Source organism: Dryobates pubescens, chromosome Z (assembly GCF_014839835.1).
Source record: "Dryobates pubescens isolate bDryPub1 chromosome Z, bDryPub1.pri, whole genome shotgun sequence".
Lineage (NCBI taxonomy): Eukaryota > Metazoa > Chordata > Aves > Piciformes > Picidae > Dryobates > Dryobates pubescens.
Genome location: NC_071657.1, coordinates 137,999,440 through 138,021,494, shown reverse-complemented (window position 1 = coordinate 138,021,494; position 22,055 = coordinate 137,999,440). Strand labels below are relative to the sequence as shown.

Genomic DNA, 22,055 nt, shown 5'->3' with positions numbered 1-22,055 from the left:
AAACAAATACAGCAAACCAACCAAACCCAGCAAACCAATCAAATACAGCAAACAAACCAAACCAACCAAACCCAGCAAACAAAGCAAACCCAGCAAACCAACCAAACACAGCAAATAAACCAAATCAACCAAACACAGCAAACCAAATAAACCAACCAAACACAGCAAAGCAACCAAACACAGCAAACAAACCAAACACACCAAACACAGCAAAGCAACCAAACACAGCAAAGCAACCAAACCAACCAAACACAGCAAACAAACCAAACAAACCAAACCCAGCAAACCAACCAAACCCAGCAAACCAACCAAACCCAGCAAACCAACCAAACACAGCAAACAAACCAAACCAAACCAACCAAACCCAGCAAACACACCAAACCCACCAAACCCACCAAACCAACCAAACCCAGCAAACCAACCAAATCCAGCAAAACAACCAAACACAGCAAAACAACCAAACACAGCAAACAAACCAAACCCACCAAACCAACCAAACCCAGCAAACCAACTAAATCCAGCAAACCAACCAAACACAGCAACCAAACCAACCAAACCCAGCAAACCAACCAAACACAGCAACCAAACCAACCAAAGCAAACAAAGGTTAGAAAAAAAAGAAAGAAAAGAGCCAACCTTTTATTACCTTGGAAATACAATCTATCATAAATAGACCTTTGAAATATTCCATTGCTAAACAAGAGTAAAGATCACTTTGTGGAGATGAAAGGAGCCACACATCAGGGGTCTCAGCATGGCTGGGAGCTGGGTAGCTGCTGTTGGGGGACTACCAGCATACAGCACACTTGGTGCAGTGTAGATATCTCCTCTCTGGGTTTTGGTGGGATATACTTATTTATACTGCCAGAGCAGAAGAAGCAATTAGCTGACATCTCATGGGGCAGTCTCTCAAGAAGCATCCTGAGGCAAGAGCTGCTCCACCCTGGGATGAGAAGGTGGAAGGAGACGCAGGTGGGCACCCCACAGACCTGTCAGTGTGGCAGGCTGCCTCACTCGAGGCCTCCTCACTGCTTTTGGGGTCTTTTCCATCAGGAGCCTTGCTGCTCACAGATGCTTCTTCTTTTTTATTGCCTCTGCCCTGACAGCCAAGCTCTTGGCACAGATGGTCAGGACCACGATGAGGACTCCCAGCAGGAAGGTGACCAGAGGCCAGAGGAAGCAGTGCAAGAGGACAGTCTCATCGTGGGTGCGCTTCAGCATCACATCATCTGGCCTGCAAGGAAAGAGGAGGAGCAGAAGAAGGAGAAAAGCACAAACCAGCCTGACATCATCAGTTCTTCACAAGTGGAAAGCACCTGCCCTGGAAACAAGGCAGGCATCTCATTTGCAGTAATGTCCTGATGTTATCAAGCAGAATGTTTCCTTCACTGCTTGTGTCTGCCTGTCCACCCCCAGCATCCATGGCAGGCTGCTGGTTTCTTCCCAGCCTGGGCTGCCACTGGGTGATGAATGAAGGCACAATCCCTGCTGCCACAGAGCAGTGAGACCCCAGAAATGCAGAGGGCAGAGAGTCTCAGAAGTGCTCCCAGAAGCGTTGTAGAATCCCCAGCGTTACAGAGTACAGAATCAGGCAGGCTGGAAAAGACCTCAGAGATCACCCAGTCCAACCTATCACCCAACACCATCTCATCAACTGAACCATGGCACCAAGTGCCTCATCCAGGCTCTTTTTAAACACTTCCAGGGATGGTGACTGAGTCAGAGTTGCAGAGATGGTTACAGAGTCAGAGTCCCACTTACAGCAGAAGTCCTGGAAGCCCTTAACAGAGGAAGCAGCTCACAGAAGTCCTGAGCATATCCCTAGCAGCATCCCTGCACCAAAGGCATAGCCAGAAGCAGCTAACTAACAGAAGCAGAAGTCCCTAGCAAAGCTCTAAACCCCCAATCTGATCCTAGCCTAAGTCCCTACCCAAAGGCCTAACCTAGGTCCCTAACCTCAGTACCTCTTGCTCAGAGTGGCTGTTCCTATACTCTTTGTTATCAATCCCCTAACCAGCGGTGCCAGCATGCCCAGGGGGTGGCTTCTGCAGCATGGGCTGCCCAGGGAGGTGATGGAGTCCCCATCCCTGGAGGTGTTCAAGAGGAGACTGGATGTGGAGCCATGGTTTAGTTGTCAGGAGGTGTTGGGTAACAGGTTGGACTCGATGATCTCTGAGGTCTTTTCCAAGCTGTTTGATTCTATGATTCTATGCTCCAGTGCCAGGGTGCCAAGGTGAGGCTGTTGCTCTTGGCACACCTGCAATGTGATGGTTTGGCTCTGGGCAGCTAAGGAACTGGTCAGCTAAGGAGCTATGCAGTCTGCAGGCATCCAGCAGCTGCCCTCAGAGCAGTGGCTGCAACAGCAGGCCATGAATTTAAAAGCATTGGTACTGTAGGTCTGCCAGGGCTTGTGGGCATCACAAACAGCCAGGAGAGGAAAAAACCATATAACACACTGTGGGTTGAAAAACCACTGCACCCAAAACACAACCCCAGGCAGCAGGTCTACAGCTCCACCTCCAATGGCATCAGGCATTGTGCAATGAGTTTTAAGTGCAGTTGAAGCTTCCCCTGTGGCTTTGAGCCCTGATGTGTCCACAGGGCTACATGGAGGCTCTCACAGAGTCAACCAGGTTGGGAAAACCTCAGAGATCATCAAGTCCAACCTGTGACCTAACACCTAACACCTCCTGACAACTAAACCATGGCTCCAAGGGCCATATCCAAGCCTTTTCTGAACACCTTCAGGGATGGGGACTCCACCACCTCCCTGGGCAGCACATCCCAGTGGCCAATCTCTCGTTCTGGGAAGAACTTTCTCCTCACCTCCAGCCTAAACCTCCCCTGGCACAGCTTGAGACTGTGTCCTCTTGTTCTGGTGCTGGTTGCATGTATTGTCAGAAGAGAAAAACATCTCAGCAGACACACAAGGACACTTACATTGATTGTCCAGCCAGGTCAGAAGGATCGGTCAGGAAAAGTCTTACTGTATGTATGGAGAAATACCTGGACACAGCCTGTGCCCCATTCAGTGCCAGACTCCTATGGCTACAGTCTGTGCAGCTTGCTAAAAGAGATCTGGCACAGAATCACAGCAGCAGAGAACATGAGAGGTTGGAAGGGACCTCCAGAGATCACCCAGTCCAAACCCCCTGCCAGAGCAGCAGCACCCAGGGCAGTCCACACAGGAAGGCATCCAGCTGGGGTTAGAAAGGCTCCAGAGAAGGAGACTCCACAGCCTCTCTGGGCAGCCTGCTCCAGGGCTCCAACACCCTCACACCAAAGAAGTTTCTCCTCATGCTGAGCTGAAACCTTCTCCGGTCAAGTTTGTCTCCATTGCTCCTTGGCTCATTGCTGTGCACCACCCACAAGAGCTTGGCCCCTTCCCCTTGACCCCCAGCCCTCAGCTCTTGAGAGACATTGATCAGATCCCTCTCAGCCTTCTCTTCTCCAGACTCGACAGCCCCAGGGCTCTCAGTCTCTCTCCACAGGGGAGATGCTCAAGTCCCCTCAGCATCCTCCTGGCTCTCCCTTGGCCTCTCTCCAGCAGGTCTCTGTCTCTCCTGAACTGGGGAGCCCAGCACTGGACACAGGATTGCAGGAGTGGTCTCAGCAGGGCAGAGCAGAGGGGGAGCAGAACCTCCCCAGCCCTGCTGGCCACACTTCTCTTGCTGCACCCCTGGCAACCCCAGGCTTATCCAGCCTGGCTCTGGGACTTGAGCTCTCCTGGTGCAGTGGCACATGGGGCAGGGTGCCTGTGTGCCATGCTTGTGCTGTCTCTAACCCAACAGCTTCATCTTGATCAGAAAGCAGCACTGAGAAAACATTCCCTGAAGGGGAAACATAAACAAACTCTTCTTCCTTCCTTCAGAAGTTGGTACACAGAGATGCCTGTACATCTAAGAGGGGTTTATCCATCCCCAAGGAGCTGCTGGAGCCAGACCACCAGGCTACACCTGAGCCCTGATTTGATTGCACCTTCCTTTGCATTCTGTGCTCTCTTCCCCACAGTTGCTGTGCCAGCCTGCACATCCCCACAGCCAGCACCGTGCACCTCTCTCTGTTTTTCTAGTGAGCAGCAGGACTCTGATCATGCAGAGCTCAGCTGCATAAAAGATGAAACTCAGCAACATAAAAAAACCCACCCCAACAACCCAGGTGTGTTCAAGAGCTGCTCAGCCAAAACCCCCCAAGCACATCAGCAGGCAGGTGTGGAGACCACAAAGGGATGAATGGTAACTTAATGGGCCCAAACAAACCAGCTCATGGCATGCAGATGACAACACCCAAAGAGAGAAATCCCTTTGGAGGAGCTAGAATGGTGCTGCCCTCACACTCACTGCATCACAGAGTCACAGACTTGTTGACTCTATGTAAGTTCTATGCAGCAAGCCCAAGCATTCAGACTGCTGCCACCACAAGCACTGGCAGCAAAGCCTGACTGATGGGAATGGGTGAAGAGAGATGAGGACTAACCAAGCTGAGTTCAGTTTCCAGTGAAAAACCTACTGCAAGCTTAAGGAAAAACAAAAATAACCACAGGATTGTCAGGGCTGGAAGGGACCTCAAGGAGCAGCCAGTTCCAACCCCCCTGCCATGGGCAGGGACACCTCACACTACAGCAGGCTGCTCACAGCCACATCCAGCCTGGCTGCAAACACCTCCAGGGACTGCAGCACTGCCTGGGGAGGAGAGGCTGAGAGCCCTGGGGCTGTTTGGTCTGGAGAGGAGAAGACTGAGAGGGATCTGATCAATGTCATCAATAGCTGAGGGCTGGGGGTCAGGAAGGAAGGGACAGGGACAGCCTCTGCTCACTGTGCCCTGGGATAGGAAGGGGAGAAGACTGAGAAGGGATTTGATCAATATCTATCAATAGCTGAGGGCTGGGGGTCAAGAGGGAGGGGACAGCCTCTGCTCAGCTGCACCCTGGGATAGGACAGGGGGCAATGGATGGAAACTCCAGCACAGGAGGTTCCACCTCAACATGAGGAGGAACTTCTTCACTGTGAGGGTCCCAGAGCCCTGGAGCAGGCTGCCCAGAGAGGTTGTGGAGTCTCCTTCTGTGGAGCCTTCCCAGCCCTGTCTGGATGTGTTCCTGTGTGACCTGTGCTGGATTCTATGCTCCTGCTCTGGCAGGGGGCTTGCACTGTAAGCTCTGCAGAGGTCCCTTCCACCTAACATCCTGTGAGCCTGTGAATAAACAAGGTTAGGGACTGGATACAGGATAATGCAAGGTAAGTTTACCTCACCCCCTTGGCTTGTTGAATATCTTACATTTTGTCCCACAGATGGTTCTTGCTCTTCTCTTCCCTGTCACTTCTGCCTGCTTGCAACTTGCCTCTCCCCCTGACCTCAGCACTTATTTTTAGCAGGACTTTGAGCTCAGGGCCAAAGCTCTGTGGGACTCTAACCTGGAGTAACTGGATTAGTTGTTGCATTATGCAACACAGCCCTGATAGGTGCTGCCAAGATAGGCACTGGATAAAGTAGGTCTCCAGCAGACCCTCTGGAGTAATCACTCAACATCATGGGAAGAACTGCAGTGCAGCAAAAAACTCCTGGAGGAGCAAAACCTGAGAGGTGCAAGAATGTTTGCCCAGGGGCTGGAGCCAGGCTCTGCTGGGGGATGCCCAATGCCAGCACAAGGGGCAGTGGTGGAAGCTGAGGCAGAGGAAGTGCCATGGAAACAGGAGGGAAATGTTTTCCCTGTGGGGGTGCCAGAGCCCTGGAGCAGGCTGCCCAGGGGGGTTGTGGAGTCTCCCTCTCTGGAGATATTCAAACCCCATCTGGATGTGTTGCTGTGTGACCTGCTCTGGGTGCTTCTGCTCTGGCAGGGGTTGGACTGGAGGAGCTTTGGGGGTCCCTCCCAGCCCCTAGCACTCTGTGATTCTGGGCAACCCCTTCCAGTGTTCCACCAGCCTAGCGGTAAAGAACTTCTTCCTAACATCCAATCTGACTCTACCCACTTCTAGTTTTGCTCCATTCCCCCAGTCCTATCACTCCCTCACACCCTCAGAAGTCCCTCCCCAGCTTTCTTGGAGCCCCCTGCAGATCCTGGAAGGCCACAATGAGGTCTCCTCAGAGCCTTCTCCTCTCCAGACTGCACAACCCCAGCTCCCTCAGTCTGTCCTCAGAGCAGAGCAGCTCCAGCCCTCTGCTCATCCTCATGGCCCTTCTCTGGACACCTTCCAGCACCTCCAGAGCCTTCCTGGCACAGAGGCTCCAGAACTGGCCCCAGAGCTCCAGCTGTGGTCTCAGCAGAGTGGTGTAGAGGGGGAGTCTTGTCCTTTCAAGAGCCAGAGCATTAATAATGCAAATGCTCCTTTCTCTAAGGAACCTACCCCTGTGTTCTGTGTGTTTTATACAGCCTGCCTCAGAGGAGTTAGCTCTTCCTCTTCATCAACAAAATCCTGGCAGAAAACCAGCACACTCCTGGCTTAAAGTGAGCTGATCTTCCCTTAGTTGGTACAGGGGCTTGGTGGGGGTTTTTTTACTGCTTTACAAGCTGCTTAGAAACATAGAATAGAATCACAGCATCAACCAGCTTGGAAAAGACCTCAGAGGTCATTGAGTCCAACCTACTGCCTAATACCCAACACCCCCTGACAACTAAGCCATGGCTCCAAGTGCCACATCCAAGCCTTTTCTGAACACCTCCAGGGATGGGGACTCCACCACCTCCCTGGGCAGCACATCCCAATGGCAAATTACTCTTGCTGGGAAGACCTTTCTCCTCACCTCCAGCCTAAACCTCCCCTGGCACAGCTTGAGACTGTGTCCTCTTGTTCTGGTGCTGCTTGCCTGGGAGAAGAGACCAACCCCCACCTGGCTACAGCCTCCCTTCAGGTAGCTGTAGAGAGCAAGAAGGTCTCCCCTGAGCCTCCTCTTCTGCAGGCTAAGCAACCCCAGCTCCCTCAGCCTCTCCTCCCAGGGCTGTGCTCCAGACCCCTCCCCAGCTTTGTTGGCCTTCTCTGAGCTCCCTGAGCTCTAGAAGCATCCCTAAGCAGGCACAGTCCTAGTCAGCAATGTTCATGTGCCACAGCTCATTCCTGTCTCCAGAAGAAAATAGATGGTGCACACATTTTGGCTTAGCCTATCTCCAGGCACCCCTGGCAGTCAGCCTTTCTCCTGCTGTGTGTTGCTGGATGTGTGAGCAGCAGAAGGCAGCATGTCACAGCAGCCTTTTGCAGCGGCACAGGATGCAGCAGCTCTCTGGAGATCACCTTGCCCAAGTGCTGCACAGTTCCCTGCTTTCAGCCTCCACAAAGGGCAGTATGCAACTTCAGAAGAGAAAACAAAACCTACCTCTGTTTCACCTTGTGGTGGGTTGAAATTACCCCCCAGCTAAGCAGGAGACACTGCCCCCCGCAGTGAGATTGCCAGAGCAGCTCAGGTCAGGAGGGAAGCAGACAAAACTCTGTTTACAAGCAGGCTAAACTCTAGAGCTACGAAAAGCAATGGATGTGTACACAGTACACAAGAGATGTACACCATAGAGGTGTGTCCAGTTGATAAACAGCACTGAAACTCCCAGCCCCTAACAGTCTGTGATACTCTGCAAGCAGCTATCAGAGTATCAGAGTATCAGTCAGGGTTGGAAGGGACCACAAGGATCCAAGTGCCAACCCCCCTGCCATGGGCAGGGACACCCCACACTAGATCAGGCTGCCCAGAGCCTCATCCAGCCTGGGCTTAAACACCTCCAGGGACAGGGCCCCAACCACCTCCCTGGACAACCCATTCCAGGGCTTCACCACTCTCATGGGGAAGAACTTCCTCCTCACCTCCAGCCTGAATCTCCCCACCTCCAGCTTCATTCCATTCCCCCTAGTCCTATCACTGCCTGAGCAGTCCCTCCCCAGCCTTCTTGTAGCCCCCTTCAGATCCTGGAAGGCCACAATTAGGTCACCTCGGAGCCTTCTCTTCTGCAGACTGCACAACCCCAACTCCCTCAGTCTGTCCTCACAGCAGAGCAGCTCCAGCCCTCTGCTCATCCTTGTGGCCCTTCTCTGGACACCTTCCAGCACCTTCAGATCCCTCTTGGAATAGGAGCTCCAGAACTGGAGGCAGTACTCCAGGTGGGGTCTCAGCAGAGCTGAGCAGAGGGGGAGAATCACCTCCCTGGCCCTGCTGGCCACACTTCTCTTGCTGCAGCCCAGGCTCTGCTTGGCTTTCCAAGCTGCAAGTGCACACTGAGAGCTCCTGGTGAGCTTCTCCTCCCCCAGCACCCCCAAGCCTCTCTCCTCAGGGCTGCTTTCCAGCCAGTCCCTGCCCAGCCTGGATTTGTGCCTGGGATTGCCTCATCCCAGCTGCAGGACCCTGCCCTTGGTCTGGTTGAACCTCCTGAGGTTGTCCTGGGCTCACCTCTGCAGCCTGTCCAGGTCCCTCTGGATGGATCCCTTCCCTCCAGCCTGCCTGCTGCACCACACAGCTTGGTGTCATCAGCAGCCCTGCTGAGGCTGCACTCAATGCCATTGTCCATGGCACCCACAGAGATGTTGAACAAGCCTGGTCCCAGGGCTGATCCCTGAGGGACTCTGCTTGTCCCTGGCCTCCACTGGGACATGGACCCATGGACAGCCACCCTCTGGGTGCAGCCATCAAGCCAGTTCTGTATCCATCTGGTGGTCACCCATCACACCCCTGTGTCACCAGCCTGGAGCCCAGGCTGCGGTGCGGGGCAGTGTCGAAGGCTTTGCTCAGCTCCAGGTAAACCACAGCAGTTGCTGCCCCTCAGCTATCAATGGCAACCAGCAGCTCTGGGAAGACTTATTCCATGTGTCTGATTCATTAATCCTCTGTGAGCACAGCCCCTGATGGTTTGTGCTGACCTCCCCTTTTCTTTCAGCCCCTCCTGAGCACAGGAGGATTCCCCTTCCATGGAAGGAAGGAACATTAATGTCCACACTGGAAATTTGCCACCTGGCTGTTGAAAGCCCAAACACTCCTTGCTCAGGGGGATGAGGCTGGTTTGGAGGTCATCATAGGAGGAGTGGCTGGGGGAGCTGGGGTTGTGCAGTCAGGGCAAGGCTAAGGGGAGATCTCATTGCTCTCTACAGCTGCCTGAAGGGAGGCTGGAGTGAGGCTGGTGTGTTGATCTCTTCTCCCAAGGAACCAGAGACAGGAGGAGAGGAAATGGGCTGAAGCTGTGCTAGGGGAGGTGTAGGGTGGATATTAGGAAACATTTCTTTCCTAGAAGAGTGGTCAGGGCTGCCCAGGCAGGTGGTGGAGTCACCATCCCTGGGGGTGTTCAAGAAGCTTTGGACATGGGTTAGTGGTCGTGATTGGTTATGGTTGGACTTGATGATCTTAAAGGTCTTTTTCCAGCCTTAGTGATTCCAGGATTCCAGGCTGCTTTTCCTTCAAGTGAGAAGAGAAGACTGAGAGGGGATTTAATCAATGTCTATCAATAGCTGAGGGCTGGGGGTCAGGAGGGAGGGGACAGGCTCTGCTCAGCTGCACCCTGGGTCAGGACAAGGGGCAATGGACATAAACTGCAGCACAGGAGGTTCTATCTCAACATGAGGAGGAACTTCTGCACTGTGAGGGTGCCAGAGCCCTGGAGCAGGCTGCCCAGAGAGGTTGTGGAGTCTCCTTCTCTGGAGCCTTTCCAGCCCTGTCTGGATGTGTTCTGTGTGACCTGTGCTGGATTCTATGCTCCTGCTCTGGCAGGGGGCCTGGACTGGAGGCTCTGCAGAGGTCCCTTCCAACCCCTAACATCCTGTGATGATGCTGTGATGATAACAGCACTTCCTCCTATGCAGCTTTGCACCAGCAGAGTTGCCTTGCACGGCTCTGCCCTCAGCTCCGTGTGTCAAACCACCTCACTGCCTGGGCAGGTGTGTGTGCACACCCATGCCATTTGCAGACATCAGCAAACACAACCAAGGGACAGCTGCTGACCAGCTGCAGGAGCACTTCTGCCTGTGCAGCTGCAGGCTACTCACCTCAAGTGCTGGTTGAAGTAGCAGGTAAATGGCTGGGAGCCCACTTTCTCTTTCCAGTATTTCTGCTTGTACGTGACGTTCTCAGAGTTCTCCTGGTCGTCCCTTGCACAGGGGGGGATGTAGGAGCACTGCCAACACATGGTGCAAACCAGAGTTACTGAGCTGATCACAGCATCACAGGATGCTAGGGGCTGAAAGGGATCATCCAGTCCAACCCCCTGCCAGAGCAGCAGCACCCAGAGCAGGTCACACAGCAACACATCCAGGCAGGGCTGGAATAGCTCCAGAGAGGGAGACTCCACAACCCCCTGGGCAGCCTGCTCCAGGGCTCTGGCACCTCACAGGGAAAAAATTCTTCCTTCTGTTTCCATGGCACTTCCTCTGCCTCAGCTTCCACCACTGCCCCTGGTGCTGGCATTGGGCATCCCCCAGCAGAGCCTGGCTCCAGCCTCTGGGCACTCACCCTGCACAGCTTTAGCACCAGCAATGAGGTCACCTCTCAGGCTCCTCCTCTCCAAGCTCCAGAGCCCTCAGCTCCCTCAGGCTCTCCTCATAAGGAAGATCTTCCACTCCATTCATCATTTGTGTGGCTCTGTGCTGGACTCTCTCTCAAGCAGTTCCCTGAGGTCCTTCTTGACCTGAGGGGCCCAGAACTGGACACAATATTCCAGATGTGGCCTCAGCAGGGCAGAGTAGAGGGGGAGGAGAACCTCTCTGGACCTACTGCCCACAGCCCTTCTAATCCACCCCAGGATGGCCTTGGCCTTCTTGGCCACCTTCTTGCTGGCTCATGGTCAACCTCCCACCCACCAGGACCCCCAGGTCCTTTCCCTTCACTGCTCTCCATATATCCATCTCCAGCACAAGACAAGGGAGTGTGAGAAATCTCAGCATTTGATTGACTTGACCACATAAAACCTCCCTCCTGCCAGCACTGCCAATTGCTGCCAGCAGCTCCTGTGCTTCAGGCTGGGCCAATCTGCAAGGTCTGGCTTGTTGCTTCCGAGCTGAAAGTTGCTTTTCTCAGTGCCAGGGCCCCTGTTCCCAACATGGGCCCACACCTGGTGTTGCCACAGCACAGAACTCCCTTTGAATGCCTGTTCAGATACCCTGAGCAAGGTTAGTGCCACTGCTGACACTGAAGGGCATGAGCAGCACCAGCACTGTGCTGCAGGAAGCAGAGTGCAGAGTTTACTGTGTGCAGTCATTTCCATCTCACATCATAGTCCTTGTCCAGCCTTGGTTTTGGTTTTCTTGTGCAGTTTGGAAGCATCACAGAATCAAACACTCAGGTTGGAAGAGCCCCTCAGGGTCACCAAGTCCAACCCAGAGCCCTGCTCTGCAAGGCTCACCCCTAAACCACAGCCCCAAGCACCACAGCCAAACCCCCTGCAAACACAGCCAGGCTTGGGGACTCCACCACCATCCTGGGCAGCACATTCCAGTGCCTGGAGGCACCCTCCTCTTCCCTCCACACCCTCAGTGCACAGGCACATCTGTGCAGCAGCTGCACAGGTTTGGCACAAAGACAGCCCAAGGCAACACTGGCTCTGCTCTGTGTCCCTGCAGACACCAGTGTGCCACACCTGGCCCTCTCCTGGTGCTCCCTGCTCAGCCCAAAGTCTACTACACCCAACCTTCCCCACCCAGCTGCTTTTCTTCATGAAGCCTTTCAGATCCTGCTGTGGAAGCAGTCCCACATCTCACCAGCTGCACTCTCACTGCCTGCACCTGGCTGTAATCTCTTCCCCAGGACCCCAGCTTTTAGGTATGCTCTTGGAGAAGAGGAGGCTCAGGGGAGACCTTCTTGCTCTCTACAGCTCCCTGAAGGGAGGTTGTAGCCAGCTGGTGGTTGGTCTCTTCTCCCAGGCAAGCAGCACCAGAACAAGAGGACACAGTCTCCAGCTGTGCCAGGGGAGGTTTAGGCTGGAGGTGAGGAGAAAGTTCTTCCCAGAGAGAGAGATTGGCCATTGGGATGTGCTGCCCAGGGAGGTGGTGGAGTCACCATCACTGGAGGTGTTTAGGAAGAGCCTGGCTGAGGCACTTGGTGCCATGGTTGAGTTGATCAGATGGTGCTGGGTGATAGGTTGGACTGGATGATCTCAAAGGTCTTTTCCAACCTGGTTAATCCTGTGACCCTGTGGAAATGAGTGGATACCAAGATCTATTCTTTGCTCACATTTCCTGAGCAGCCTGGCAAACTCTTTCTCCTGTGGTACCAGCTGCAGTGTGCAGCTTCCCTCTCTCCCCTGAAATGTTATTTTGACCTTCTGGCTTACAGAATCACAGAAAGGTTCAGGTTGGAAAAGACCCTTGGGATCACCAAGTCCAAGCTATAACTCTGCTCTACAAGGTTCATCCCTAAACCATACTCCTCCCCCTGTCCTTTGCTATGACAATGTGACCACCCCACCAACCCTCTGCTGGCCTGACTTTCTCCAGACCTTTCAGTCCTCCCCTCCCAAACATGATGTGAATCCTTCACAGAATTGTCAGGGTTGGAAGGGACCTCAAGGATCATCCAGTTCCAACCCCCCTGCCATGGCCAGATAAACCAATAAACCAGGTTGGGAAAAGGCCTTCGAGATCACCCAGTCCAACCTATCACCCAGCACCATCTCAGCAACTAAACCATGGCACCAAGTGCCTCAGCCAGGCTCTTCTTAAACACCTCACACTGAACCAGATTGCTCACAGCCACATCCAGCCTGGCCTTAAAAGCCTCCAGGGATGAGGCTTCCACCACCTCCCTGGGCAACCAGTGCCAGTCTCACCAGTGCTTCACAAAGCTCACAAGCTGGTGAGCCACTGCTGAAGCTCAGCCTGAGAGTTTCAGGCTCAGAAACAACTGCAAAGCTCTCCTTTCCCCCAAGAGATGTGCACCTGAATGGAGAAGCTGCGAGCTGTAAGCGTCTCCAAGGGCAGCTCCCTCACAGGGGCCACCACAATGTTTCACATCAGCCTCCATGCTGAATATGAAGCTACTGAAAATGGGAGCTTGGGGTTTGTACCAGGGCACAGATTTGTCTTGATTTGGAAGACTTAAGGGGGCCCACAGACAGCTCTCCCAGTCAGCACATCTGTCTTCTCCTATGCCAAGGACACACAGTGCATGGGAGTACTGCCAGGACCCACAAGGAGGGACACCTGGAAGTTGGGAACAATGAATATGCTCTTCCATAACTAGAATTCCTTGCACAAGCAGCTGGCAGAAAACACTCTGCATTCATTTCCACTTCTTGCTCTTTAGCTGCACGTGGAAAACACAAAGGAGGCATCCAGAGCATGGCCATAAATCAGTAGGACCTCATTTAAAGGCTGCTTCTGTGGAGCAGGAGGGAGAGTGCTCCTCTGGAGGGCAACGAGGCTGGGGAGGGGTCTGGAGCACAGCCCTGTGAGGAGAGGCTGAGGGAGCTGGGGTTGCTTAGCCTGGAGAAGAGGAGGCTCAGGGGAGACCTTCTTGCTCTCTCCAACTCCCTGAAGGGAGGTTGTAGCCAGGTGGGGGTTGGTCTCTTCTCCCAGGCAACCAGCACCAGAACAAGAGGACACAGTCTCAAGCTGTGCCAGGGGAGGTTTAGGCTGGAGGTGAGGAGAAAGTTCTTCCCAGAAAGAGATTGGCCATTGGGATGTGCTGCCCAGGGAGGTGGTGGAGTCCCCATCCCTGGAGGTGTTCAGAAAAGGCTTGGATGTGGCACTTGGAGCCATAGTTTAGTTGTCAGGAGGTGTTGGGTATTAGGCAATAGGTTGGACTCAATGACCTCTGAGGTCTTTTCCTGCCTGGCTGATTCTGTGATTCAGAGCAGAGCTCTGTTTACACCCCTGTAGGGTTGGTTGTGGTCAGTTGCTTAGCTGCAGGAACAGTTTCTACAAGGCACCACATCTAGCAGCATAGGAGCTTCTCCTAACTTTTGTGTGAGCATCTTCATGCATGACTGGGTTACCTTCATGGCCAGGAAGGGAGGAAGGGCTGCCACAAGCACCCTGCCATGGCAGGAGATGAGTGGGGGAATTCTCTCCTTAGTACCAAAACCTTCCTCTCTCCCAGCTGAATAGAATAGAATAGAATAGAATAGAATAGAATAGAATAGAATAGAATAGAATAGAATAGAATAGAATAGAATAGAATAGACCAGACCAGACCAGGTTGGAAGAGACCTTCAAGATCATCACCTCCAACCCCTCAACCAAACCAACACCACCTAAACAACTAACCCATGGCACCAAGCACCCCATCAAGTCTCCTCCTGAACACCTCCAATAATGAACATACTGAGGGAGCTGGAGCTGAGCTCCACATTTGGTTTTCATTGGCACAGACAAACCCATCAGGACAGACCAAAACCACAACCCCTCACACAGGCTTGAAGCAGCAAGGGGCACTCCAGGTGAGGTGGGAGGGTGGTGGGGTTTGTGCATGGTACCTGGAGTTGCTTCCAGTGGAAGTATGAGACAGCATCTGCAGAGTGTGCCCCCACGGGCACCAGCCCCAACACAGATCTGGCATCACCAGATGGACCCTGAAGAAAAGGCCTTGGGGGTGCTGGGGGAGGAGAAGCTCAACAGGAGCCAGCAGTGAGCACTTGCAGCCCAGAGAGCCAAGCAGAGCCTGGGCTGCAGCAAGAGAAGTGTGGCCAGCAGGGCCAGGGAGGGGATTCTGCCCCTCTGCTCCACTCTGCTGAGACCACAGCTGGAGCTCTGGGTCCAGTTCTGGAGCTTCTGTGCCAGGAAGGATCTGGAGGTGCTGGAAGGTGTCCAGAGAAGGCCATGAGGATGAGCAGAGGGCTGGAGCTGCTCTGCTGTGAGGACAGACTGAGGGAGTTGGGGTTGTGCAGGCTGGAGAGGAGAAGGCTCTGAGGCCCTGGGCCCCGTGCTGGCTTGGCTGCAGCAGCACTGCGCTCCACGGCCGGAATGATGGCCACAAATTGACTTTGGAATTAATCTCCCTTAAGCCTCATCTCAAAGATTGTTATTGCTCTCGAGGCAGCTGAAGAAAGCCTGCTGGCCCTCCACAGAGACTTCTGGGACAACTGTTAAAGCCAAAAAAAGCAAAAGGGGGAAAGAAAAAATGGAAAGGGAAAGAGAAAAGGGAAAAGAAAGAGGGAAAGGGAAAGGGAAAAAGGGAAAAGAAAGAGGGAAAGGGAAAAGGGGAAAGAAAGAGGGAAAGGGAAAAGGGGAAAGAAAGAGGAAAAGGGAAAAGAAAGAGGGAAAGGGAAAAGAAAGAGGGAAAGGGAAAGGGAAAAAGGGAAAAGGAAGAGGGAAAGGGGGGGAAAGGAAAAGAAAAATAAAAAATAAAAGAGGGAAAGGAAGAAAGGAAAAGAAAAAGATGAAAAATGGAAGGGGAAGGGGAAGGGGAAGGGGAAGGGGGAGGGGGAGGGGGAGGGGGAGGGGGAGGGGGAGGGGGAGGGGGAGGGGGAGGGGGGGAGGGGAAAGGGGGGGAGGGGAAAGGGGGGGGAGGGGGAGGGGGGAGGAGGAGGGGGAGGGGGGGAGGAGGAGGGGGAGGGGGGGGAGGGGGAGGGGGGGAGGGGGGAGGGGGAGGGGGAGGGGGAGGGGGAGGGGGGAGGGGGGAGGGGGGAGGGGGGAGGGGGGAGGGGGGAGGGGGGAGGGGGGAGGGGGGGAGGGGGGGAGGGGGGAGGGGGGAAGGAGAATGGGGGAAGGAGAAGGGGGGAAGGAGAAGGGGGGAAGGAGAAGGGGGGAAGGAGAAGGGGGGAAGGAGAAGGGGGGAAGGAGAAGGGGGGAAGGAGAAGGGGGGAAGGAGAAGGGGGGAAGGAGAAGGGGGGATGGAGAAGGGGGGATGGAGAAGGGGGGATGGAGAAGGGGGGAAGGAGAAGGGGGGAAGGAGAAGGGGGGATGGAGAAGGAGAAGAGGAGAGAAAAAGAGAAAAAGAGAAAAAGGAAAAGAAAGGGAAAGGGAAAAAGGGACCAAGGCTGCACCAATCACTCCATCTGAGCAGGAGTGCAATCATGCCTGGTGCTTTATATATACATTTCTGGATTAACTCTGACCCAGCTCCATAATCTTTTAAGAGCTAAAATGAATCCTGGGCCGTACAACGATGTGATTATCTTGGGAAGCAAGAGAGAGGAGAAAACATAAAAAAGAGAGACGTTTCCTTTTCCTGCAGCTAGCCCTCTGCAGAGCAGCCAGGTTGGTAGTGCTGCTGTGTGTGTGCCAGCCCGTGGGACTCCAGGCAGCAGAGCGGTTTGAGTCTGATCCGCTGCAGGTTTGTGGGGTGGAGCAGAGCTGCCAGCTGATTCAGTGTTGCTGTGTACTGCAAAGGAGCCTGCACTGTGCCTTCTCCACCCTGTCCATCTACCAGGAGGAACTGCTACAGAATCACAGAATTGTTGAGGCTGGACAAGACCTCTGAGCTCACCAAGCCCAGCCTGGGACCCAACACCACCACATCAGCTAAACCATGCCACCAAGTGCCACATCCAGTCTGGCCTTAAACACCTCCAGGGACAGCGACTCCACCACCTCCCTGGGCAGCACATCCCAGTCTCTCATTCCCCTTTCCATCAGGAAGTGCTTCCTAACATCCAACCTAACCCTCCCCTGGCACAGCTTCAGGCCATGCCCTCTCCTCCTGTCACAAGCTGCCTGGCACAAGAGCCTGACCCCCACCTGACTGCAGCTTCCCTTCAGGGACTTGTAGAGAGTGATAAGGTCCCCCCTGAGCCTCCTCTTCTCCAGGCTGAACCCCCCCAGCTCCCTCAGCCTCTCCTCATCACTTTCCCTCCAGTCCCTTCCCCAGGCTGGTTGCTCTCCTCTGGACCTGCTGCAGCACCTCAAGATCTCTCTTGCAGGGAGGGCCCAGAGCTGCACACAGTGCTCCAGGTGAGGCCTCCCCAGTGCCCAGCACAGGGCAGAATTCCATCCCTGCTCCTGCTGGCCACACTCTTCCTGATCCAAGCCAAGAGGCCATTGGCCTTCCATGCCCCCTGGACACACTGCTGGTTCATGCTCAGCTGTTGTGGCCCAGCACTGCCAGGTCCCTCTCTGCCAGGCTGCTCTCCAGCCACTCATCCCCAGTCTGCAGCACTGCATGGGGTCCCTGTGCCCAAGGTGCAGGACCCTGCCCTTGGCCTTGTTGACTCTCAACCCACTGGCCTCAGCACACTGACCCAGCCTGGCCACAAACAGCTACACAGAGTGTGACATTTAAAGGCTGTCCAAGACAGAACTGGTGATTTTTTTTCCTCTCTTTCCTTCCAGTTAGCTGGAACTGATTAGCCTGTGGTACATCTAATTGCATGAGCACATATGGGTGTGCTGCAAGAAAGTGATGGGAACGGGAAAGGTTTAATCACAGAATCACAGAAACATTCAGGTTGGAAAAGGCCCTCAGGATCACCGAGTCCCAGCTGAATGGCTGGGCTTAAGAGCTTAAAGGGCTGCTGAAGTGTTCATTCATAAAGACATGCTGGAGCCCAAGCATTAAAGCCAGAAGATTCCTAGCCTGGCTAATCTGTTTCAGCATAAAATCCTAAAAGCTTTTCAAGGCAGGGAGACTTCAGGACAAAAATGAAGAAGAGACTCTAACTGCTCAGCTGCACAGGCATTAAACCTGGGGGGAAAGGGGAAACCCAAAGCAGCAGCCACCCATGCACCATTCCTTTAAAGTTATGTTTTCCTAACGAGATCTAAACAAACAAGTTGTCATCTTCTCTTGTGATGGTTTCCCTTAAGGTAGGGAAAATCACAGAATCAGCCAGGTTGGAAGAGACCTCCAAGATCACCAAGTCCAACCAATCACCCAAACCTATCTAGTCAACCAGACCATGGCACCGAGTGCTTCATCCAGGCTCTTCCTAAACACCTCCAGGAATGCTGCCCCCACCACCTCCCTGGGCAGCACATCCCAATGGCCAATCTCTCTTGCTGGGAAGAACTTCTCTCTAAGATCAAGCCTAAACTTCCCCCTGTGCAGCTTTCCCCCCCCCCCCCCACTTAAATCAGAGAATGTGGTTGCATCCTTTCTGCTTGTCTCATTTGGCAGACCAGATTCAGTCCCTCAGCAAACTATGTGCCAGGGCGAACAGCCTGCACCCAGAGATGCACAGTGCCAGCCAGAGAAAGCAGAGTCTGTTTGTAAGAGCAGGCAGGTACAAGGTGCTGCCAACACGCAGCCATGTGCACCCTTAGTGATAGTTCATGAAAAACAGATTCCTCCATCACATTTCTGGGTCACAGAGTCACTGAATTGTCAGGGCTGGAAGGGACCTCAAGGATCATCCAGTCCCAACCCCCCTGCCATGGGCAGGGACACCTCACACTGCAGCAGGCTGCTCACAGCCACATCCAGCCTGGCTGCAAACACCTCCAGGATGAGGCTCCTGAAGCTCTGGTGCCTTCCTGAAGGAACTGACATCAAATCCCTGGGCAGGTGCAGTCCTCCTCTCCCCTCCAGACTTGCAGAAAGGTAGAGGATGAGATCAAGAAGTAAAAAAAACCCCACCTAAACCAAACCCCAAATCCCAAACCACTGCAACTACTCAGAGACATTGTGGTTGCAGCCCAGTTTGGAAGCCTCTGCCCAAACTGGGGATGCTCCACGAGCTGCTGGGCGTAGGGATGCTGGTGGCATGGCTCAGCACCCACCTCCCATGCTGCCATCCCTGCTGCAGGTGGCCACAAAAGGACCATCAGGGCTGTGTTCAGGGACAGGCACACTGCACCCTCCACAGCAACCATAACAAAAGGCATTTCACCAACTCCACCCTGCCCACCTGAAGATGGAAAGAGTTTTAGGGAAGCCCTGGTGCTTGGACAGCTGTGTACAGCACCACTCCCATGAAGACAGACTGAGGGAGTTGGGGTTGTGCAGTCTGGAGAAGAGAAGGCTCCAAGGAGACCTAATTGTGGCCTTCCAGTATCTGAAGGGGGCTACAAGAAAGCTGGGGAGGGACTTTTGAGGGTGTCAGGGAGGGATAGGACCGGGGGGGGGGGGATGGAGCAAAAGTAGAAGTGGGGAGATTGAGATTGGCTGTGAGGAAGAAGTTGTTCCCCATGAGGGTGGTGAGAGCCTGGCACAGGCTGCCCAGGGAGGTGGTGGAAGCTTCATCCCTGGAGGTTTTTGCAGCCAGGCTGGATGTGGCTGTGAGCAACCTGCTGTAGTGTGAGGTGTCCCTGCCCATGGCAGGGGGGTTGGAACTGGCTGCTCCTTGAGGTCCCTTCCTACCCTAACAATTCTATGATTCTATGATCCATGATGCACCTCTCTGCAACCATGACCCTTTCTGAGGTCAGCAGGCTCCCCCAGAGAAAGGTGAAGGTCACAAAGCTCCTTCCCAGGCCACTGTTTCACCCTCTTCACTCAGAGGCACCCTCCAGCACTGCAGATTCATTGCTCATTGCTCCTGAGTGGTGCCAACAATTTAATCCAAGTCCTGGCAGACTTATTCTCCTGGTTCTTGCTCTGCTGATTGCTCCAATCAACTTTCCGAGCCCACAAGCTACCAAGGGGTAAGAGCAACCCCTAAGCCCCAAGCTTGCAGCTTAATCCACCTTCCAAGGGACAGATCCACGCTGGTGTAACTATGACTGAGGAGGTGTGAGGCTGCACATCCCAAGATGTACTTGCGGGTCTGCTCCCTAGCCCCTGCCTGCAGCCCCCTGCATCATGCTTAGCACAACACTTGGTGCTGAGCTGCATCCACATCTCAGATGGAGACCTGAAATCCGCTTCTCCGATGCACTCCCCGATTTCAGCATCGTTCAGGGGGAAGGGAGATTCTGGCACACTTTTTATGTCCTGGATGCTACCTAACAAAATCTCCTCCATGCAGACAGCACGCTGGCAAGGGGCTCTTCACTCAGCACGAAAAGAAAAGGGAGCAAGCAGGGCAACTGCCTTTAAGGAAAGGGAAAAAAGCTCAAGTCAGAGATTGTCTGCAGACTATCCTAGTCTGTCAGAAGGTGCAACTTTAAAGATGCTTCCACTGGAGGATGGAAAAGTTTAAGAATCTAAAGAGCACCGAGGGAACTCCTGTTTGGGTGCAGCGCTCTCCCCAGCGGCTCCGCTCCGGGTTTTGCCGGCGCTGCGGGGAGCTGCTCGGGGAAGCCTCTCACCCCCAGAGACTCGCCCCGCACCTGCGCCGGTTTCGGCTCGGGCACAGAGCCTCCGCCGGCAGCAGGAGGCTCTCCCCGGCGTCCCGAGGCTGCCGGCGGAGCGGAGCGGGGCTGCCCGCTGCTCCCCGCCGCGCCCGGGCTGCCCGGGGCCGCGGAGGCTCCGCTCTTGCGGGAGGGGTAGCCGGGGGCTGGTGCTGTTCAAGGGAAAGAGCATCACAGCATCAACGAGGTTGGAAGAGACCTCCAAGATCACCGAGTCCAAGCAATCACCCAACCCTAACTGATCAACCAGAGCATGGCACTGAGTGCCTCATCCAGGCTTTTCTTAAACACCTCCGAGGACGTCGACCCCACCAGCTCCCGGGGCAGCACATTCCAAGGGGCAATCTCTCTGTGAGGAACTTCTTTCTAACACCAAACCTAAACTTCCCCCTGCACAGCTTGAGACTGTGTGCTCTTGTTCTGATGCTGGTTGCTTGGCAGAAGAGATCAACCCCCAGCTGGCTACAGCCTCCCTTCAGGGAGTTGGAGAGAGCAAGAAGGTCTCCCCTGAGCCTCCTCTTCTCCAGGCTAAATACCCCCAGGTGCATACACCCAGGCTGTTCCAGGGCAAGATGCATACACCCAGTGCGTGTACGTGTGCGAGTATGCAGACCCAGCCCCGCGTTACACCGCCGATACACGGCGTGTCCGTCTGTCTGTCTGTGCGCTCCGGCACGCACACGCACTTTGGAGCTGCACCCCGGATTTGTGTCCGGACGCACCAGGTATCTGTGCGAGGACATACAGACACTTTCTGCTGAGTAAGAGCGCAGGAGAACTTCGGAGGGATGCTTCCGAGACTCCATCCACGCCCCTGCCAGAGAAAACTCCGCACCTGAACGCAGAGCGGTTGCAGGGGACCCCAGACCCCACAGCCGGGCACCAGGGCCGGTGAAAGGGCACCCAGCACCGCGGCTGCCCAGGGAGGTGGGGGGGTTGGACGTCCCCGGAGGTGTTTCACAATCACAGAATTAACCAGTTTGGAAAAGACCTCTGAGATCATCGAGTCCAAGCTATCACCCAACACCATCTCACCAACTAAACCGTGGCACCAAGCGCCTCACCCAGGCTCTTTTTAAACACTTCCAGGGACGGGGGAAAGAAGAGACTGGATGAGGCACTTGGTGCCATGGTCTAGTTGATTAGTCAGGGTTGGGCGATCGGTTGGACGTGGTGATTTTGGGGGTCTCTTCCAACCTGGTTGATTCTGTGCTTTGCCCTGCGCTCTCCCCCTTCTCCTCTCCCGCATGTTGTTTTGGGGGGATGCTCGGCGCTGCGCTGTTCTCTCACCTTGGGGTTGGTGCGGAGCTGCCGCTCGTCCTCATGGAGCAGGGCAGGGGCGGAGGAGCGGGAGGTGCGGACCAGCACCTGGAGGCAGGGGTAGCGGGCCGTACCCCGGCAGGCAGCCCCGCAGGAGAAGGTGCAGGGGAAGCGCTCCCCCAGCTGCCGCACCGCCAGCACCGTGCAGTTGGCCGAGCCGCCGCCGCCCCGCTCCTGCAGCGCCGGCCGCAGCCAGCAGCAGCCCAGCCCCAGCAGGGAAAGCAAACCGGCGGCGATGAGGAGGAAACCCAGCCGCATGCTCTTGTCCTCCGCCTCCGTGTATTCGTAAGCCGCCCGGCCCCGCGCCATCGCCCGGTCGCCGATGGCAGCAGCCGCCGGGCAGCCGCCGCCGCTGCCATCGGCTAAAGCTGCTGCCGCTCCCCGCCTCCCTCCCCGCCTCCTCCGGGGCTGAGGGACCCACGAGGGTGGGGAAATAAATACACAGATAAATAAATAAATAAACAAAGCAGAGAAATCAAATGCAAGTGTAAACCCAGCTGACCTAATTCAGGTCCCCTCCGGGGGTGGAAGGGACAGCTTGCAACGGGGATTATCTGGAGCGGGAGATTTGCTGTGGGGAGGACGAGTCTGGATTAATCCCGAGTGCTGTGCAAGGTGCAATACCTCGGGGGGGGGAGGGGGAAGGCAGGCAGATGGGGGGGGCTGCACTCCAGG

The 22,055-nt window shown here is 54.7% G+C and overlaps 1 protein-coding gene across 1 annotated transcript; it reads right to left on the bottom strand.

Moving 5' to 3' along the window:
- Window positions 1–1,046: 1,046 nt before the first annotated feature.
- On the bottom strand, window positions 1,047–21,787 carry KCNMB4 (potassium calcium-activated channel subfamily M regulatory beta subunit 4). Its single transcript, XM_054178469.1, has 3 exons — window positions 21,351–21,787; window positions 9,948–10,075; window positions 1,047–1,234 (listed from the first exon to the last, which is right to left on the bottom strand). Exons 1-3 carry the CDS (start codon window positions 21,687–21,689, stop codon window positions 1,066–1,068), a joined length of 636 nt encoding a protein of 211 aa, XP_054034444.1. The 5' UTR covers window positions 21,690–21,787; the 3' UTR covers window positions 1,047–1,065.
- Window positions 21,788–22,055: the final 268 nt, after the last annotated feature.

Bases quoted from the DNA above. Each gene is read 5' to 3' on its own strand.
- KCNMB4 (XM_054178469.1), bottom strand. From the start codon at position 21,689: ATGGCGCGGGGCCGGGCGGCTTACGAATACACGGAGGCGGAGGACAAG. The intron at 10,076-21,350 runs GTGAGAGAACAG...ATGTGTTGGCAG, and splicing joins AGCTCCGCACCAACCCCAAG to TGCTCCTACATCCCCCCCTG. The intron at 1,235-9,947 runs GTGAGTAGCCTG...CTTTCCTTGCAG, and splicing joins TACTTCAACCAGCACTTGAG to GCCAGATGATGTGATGCTGA.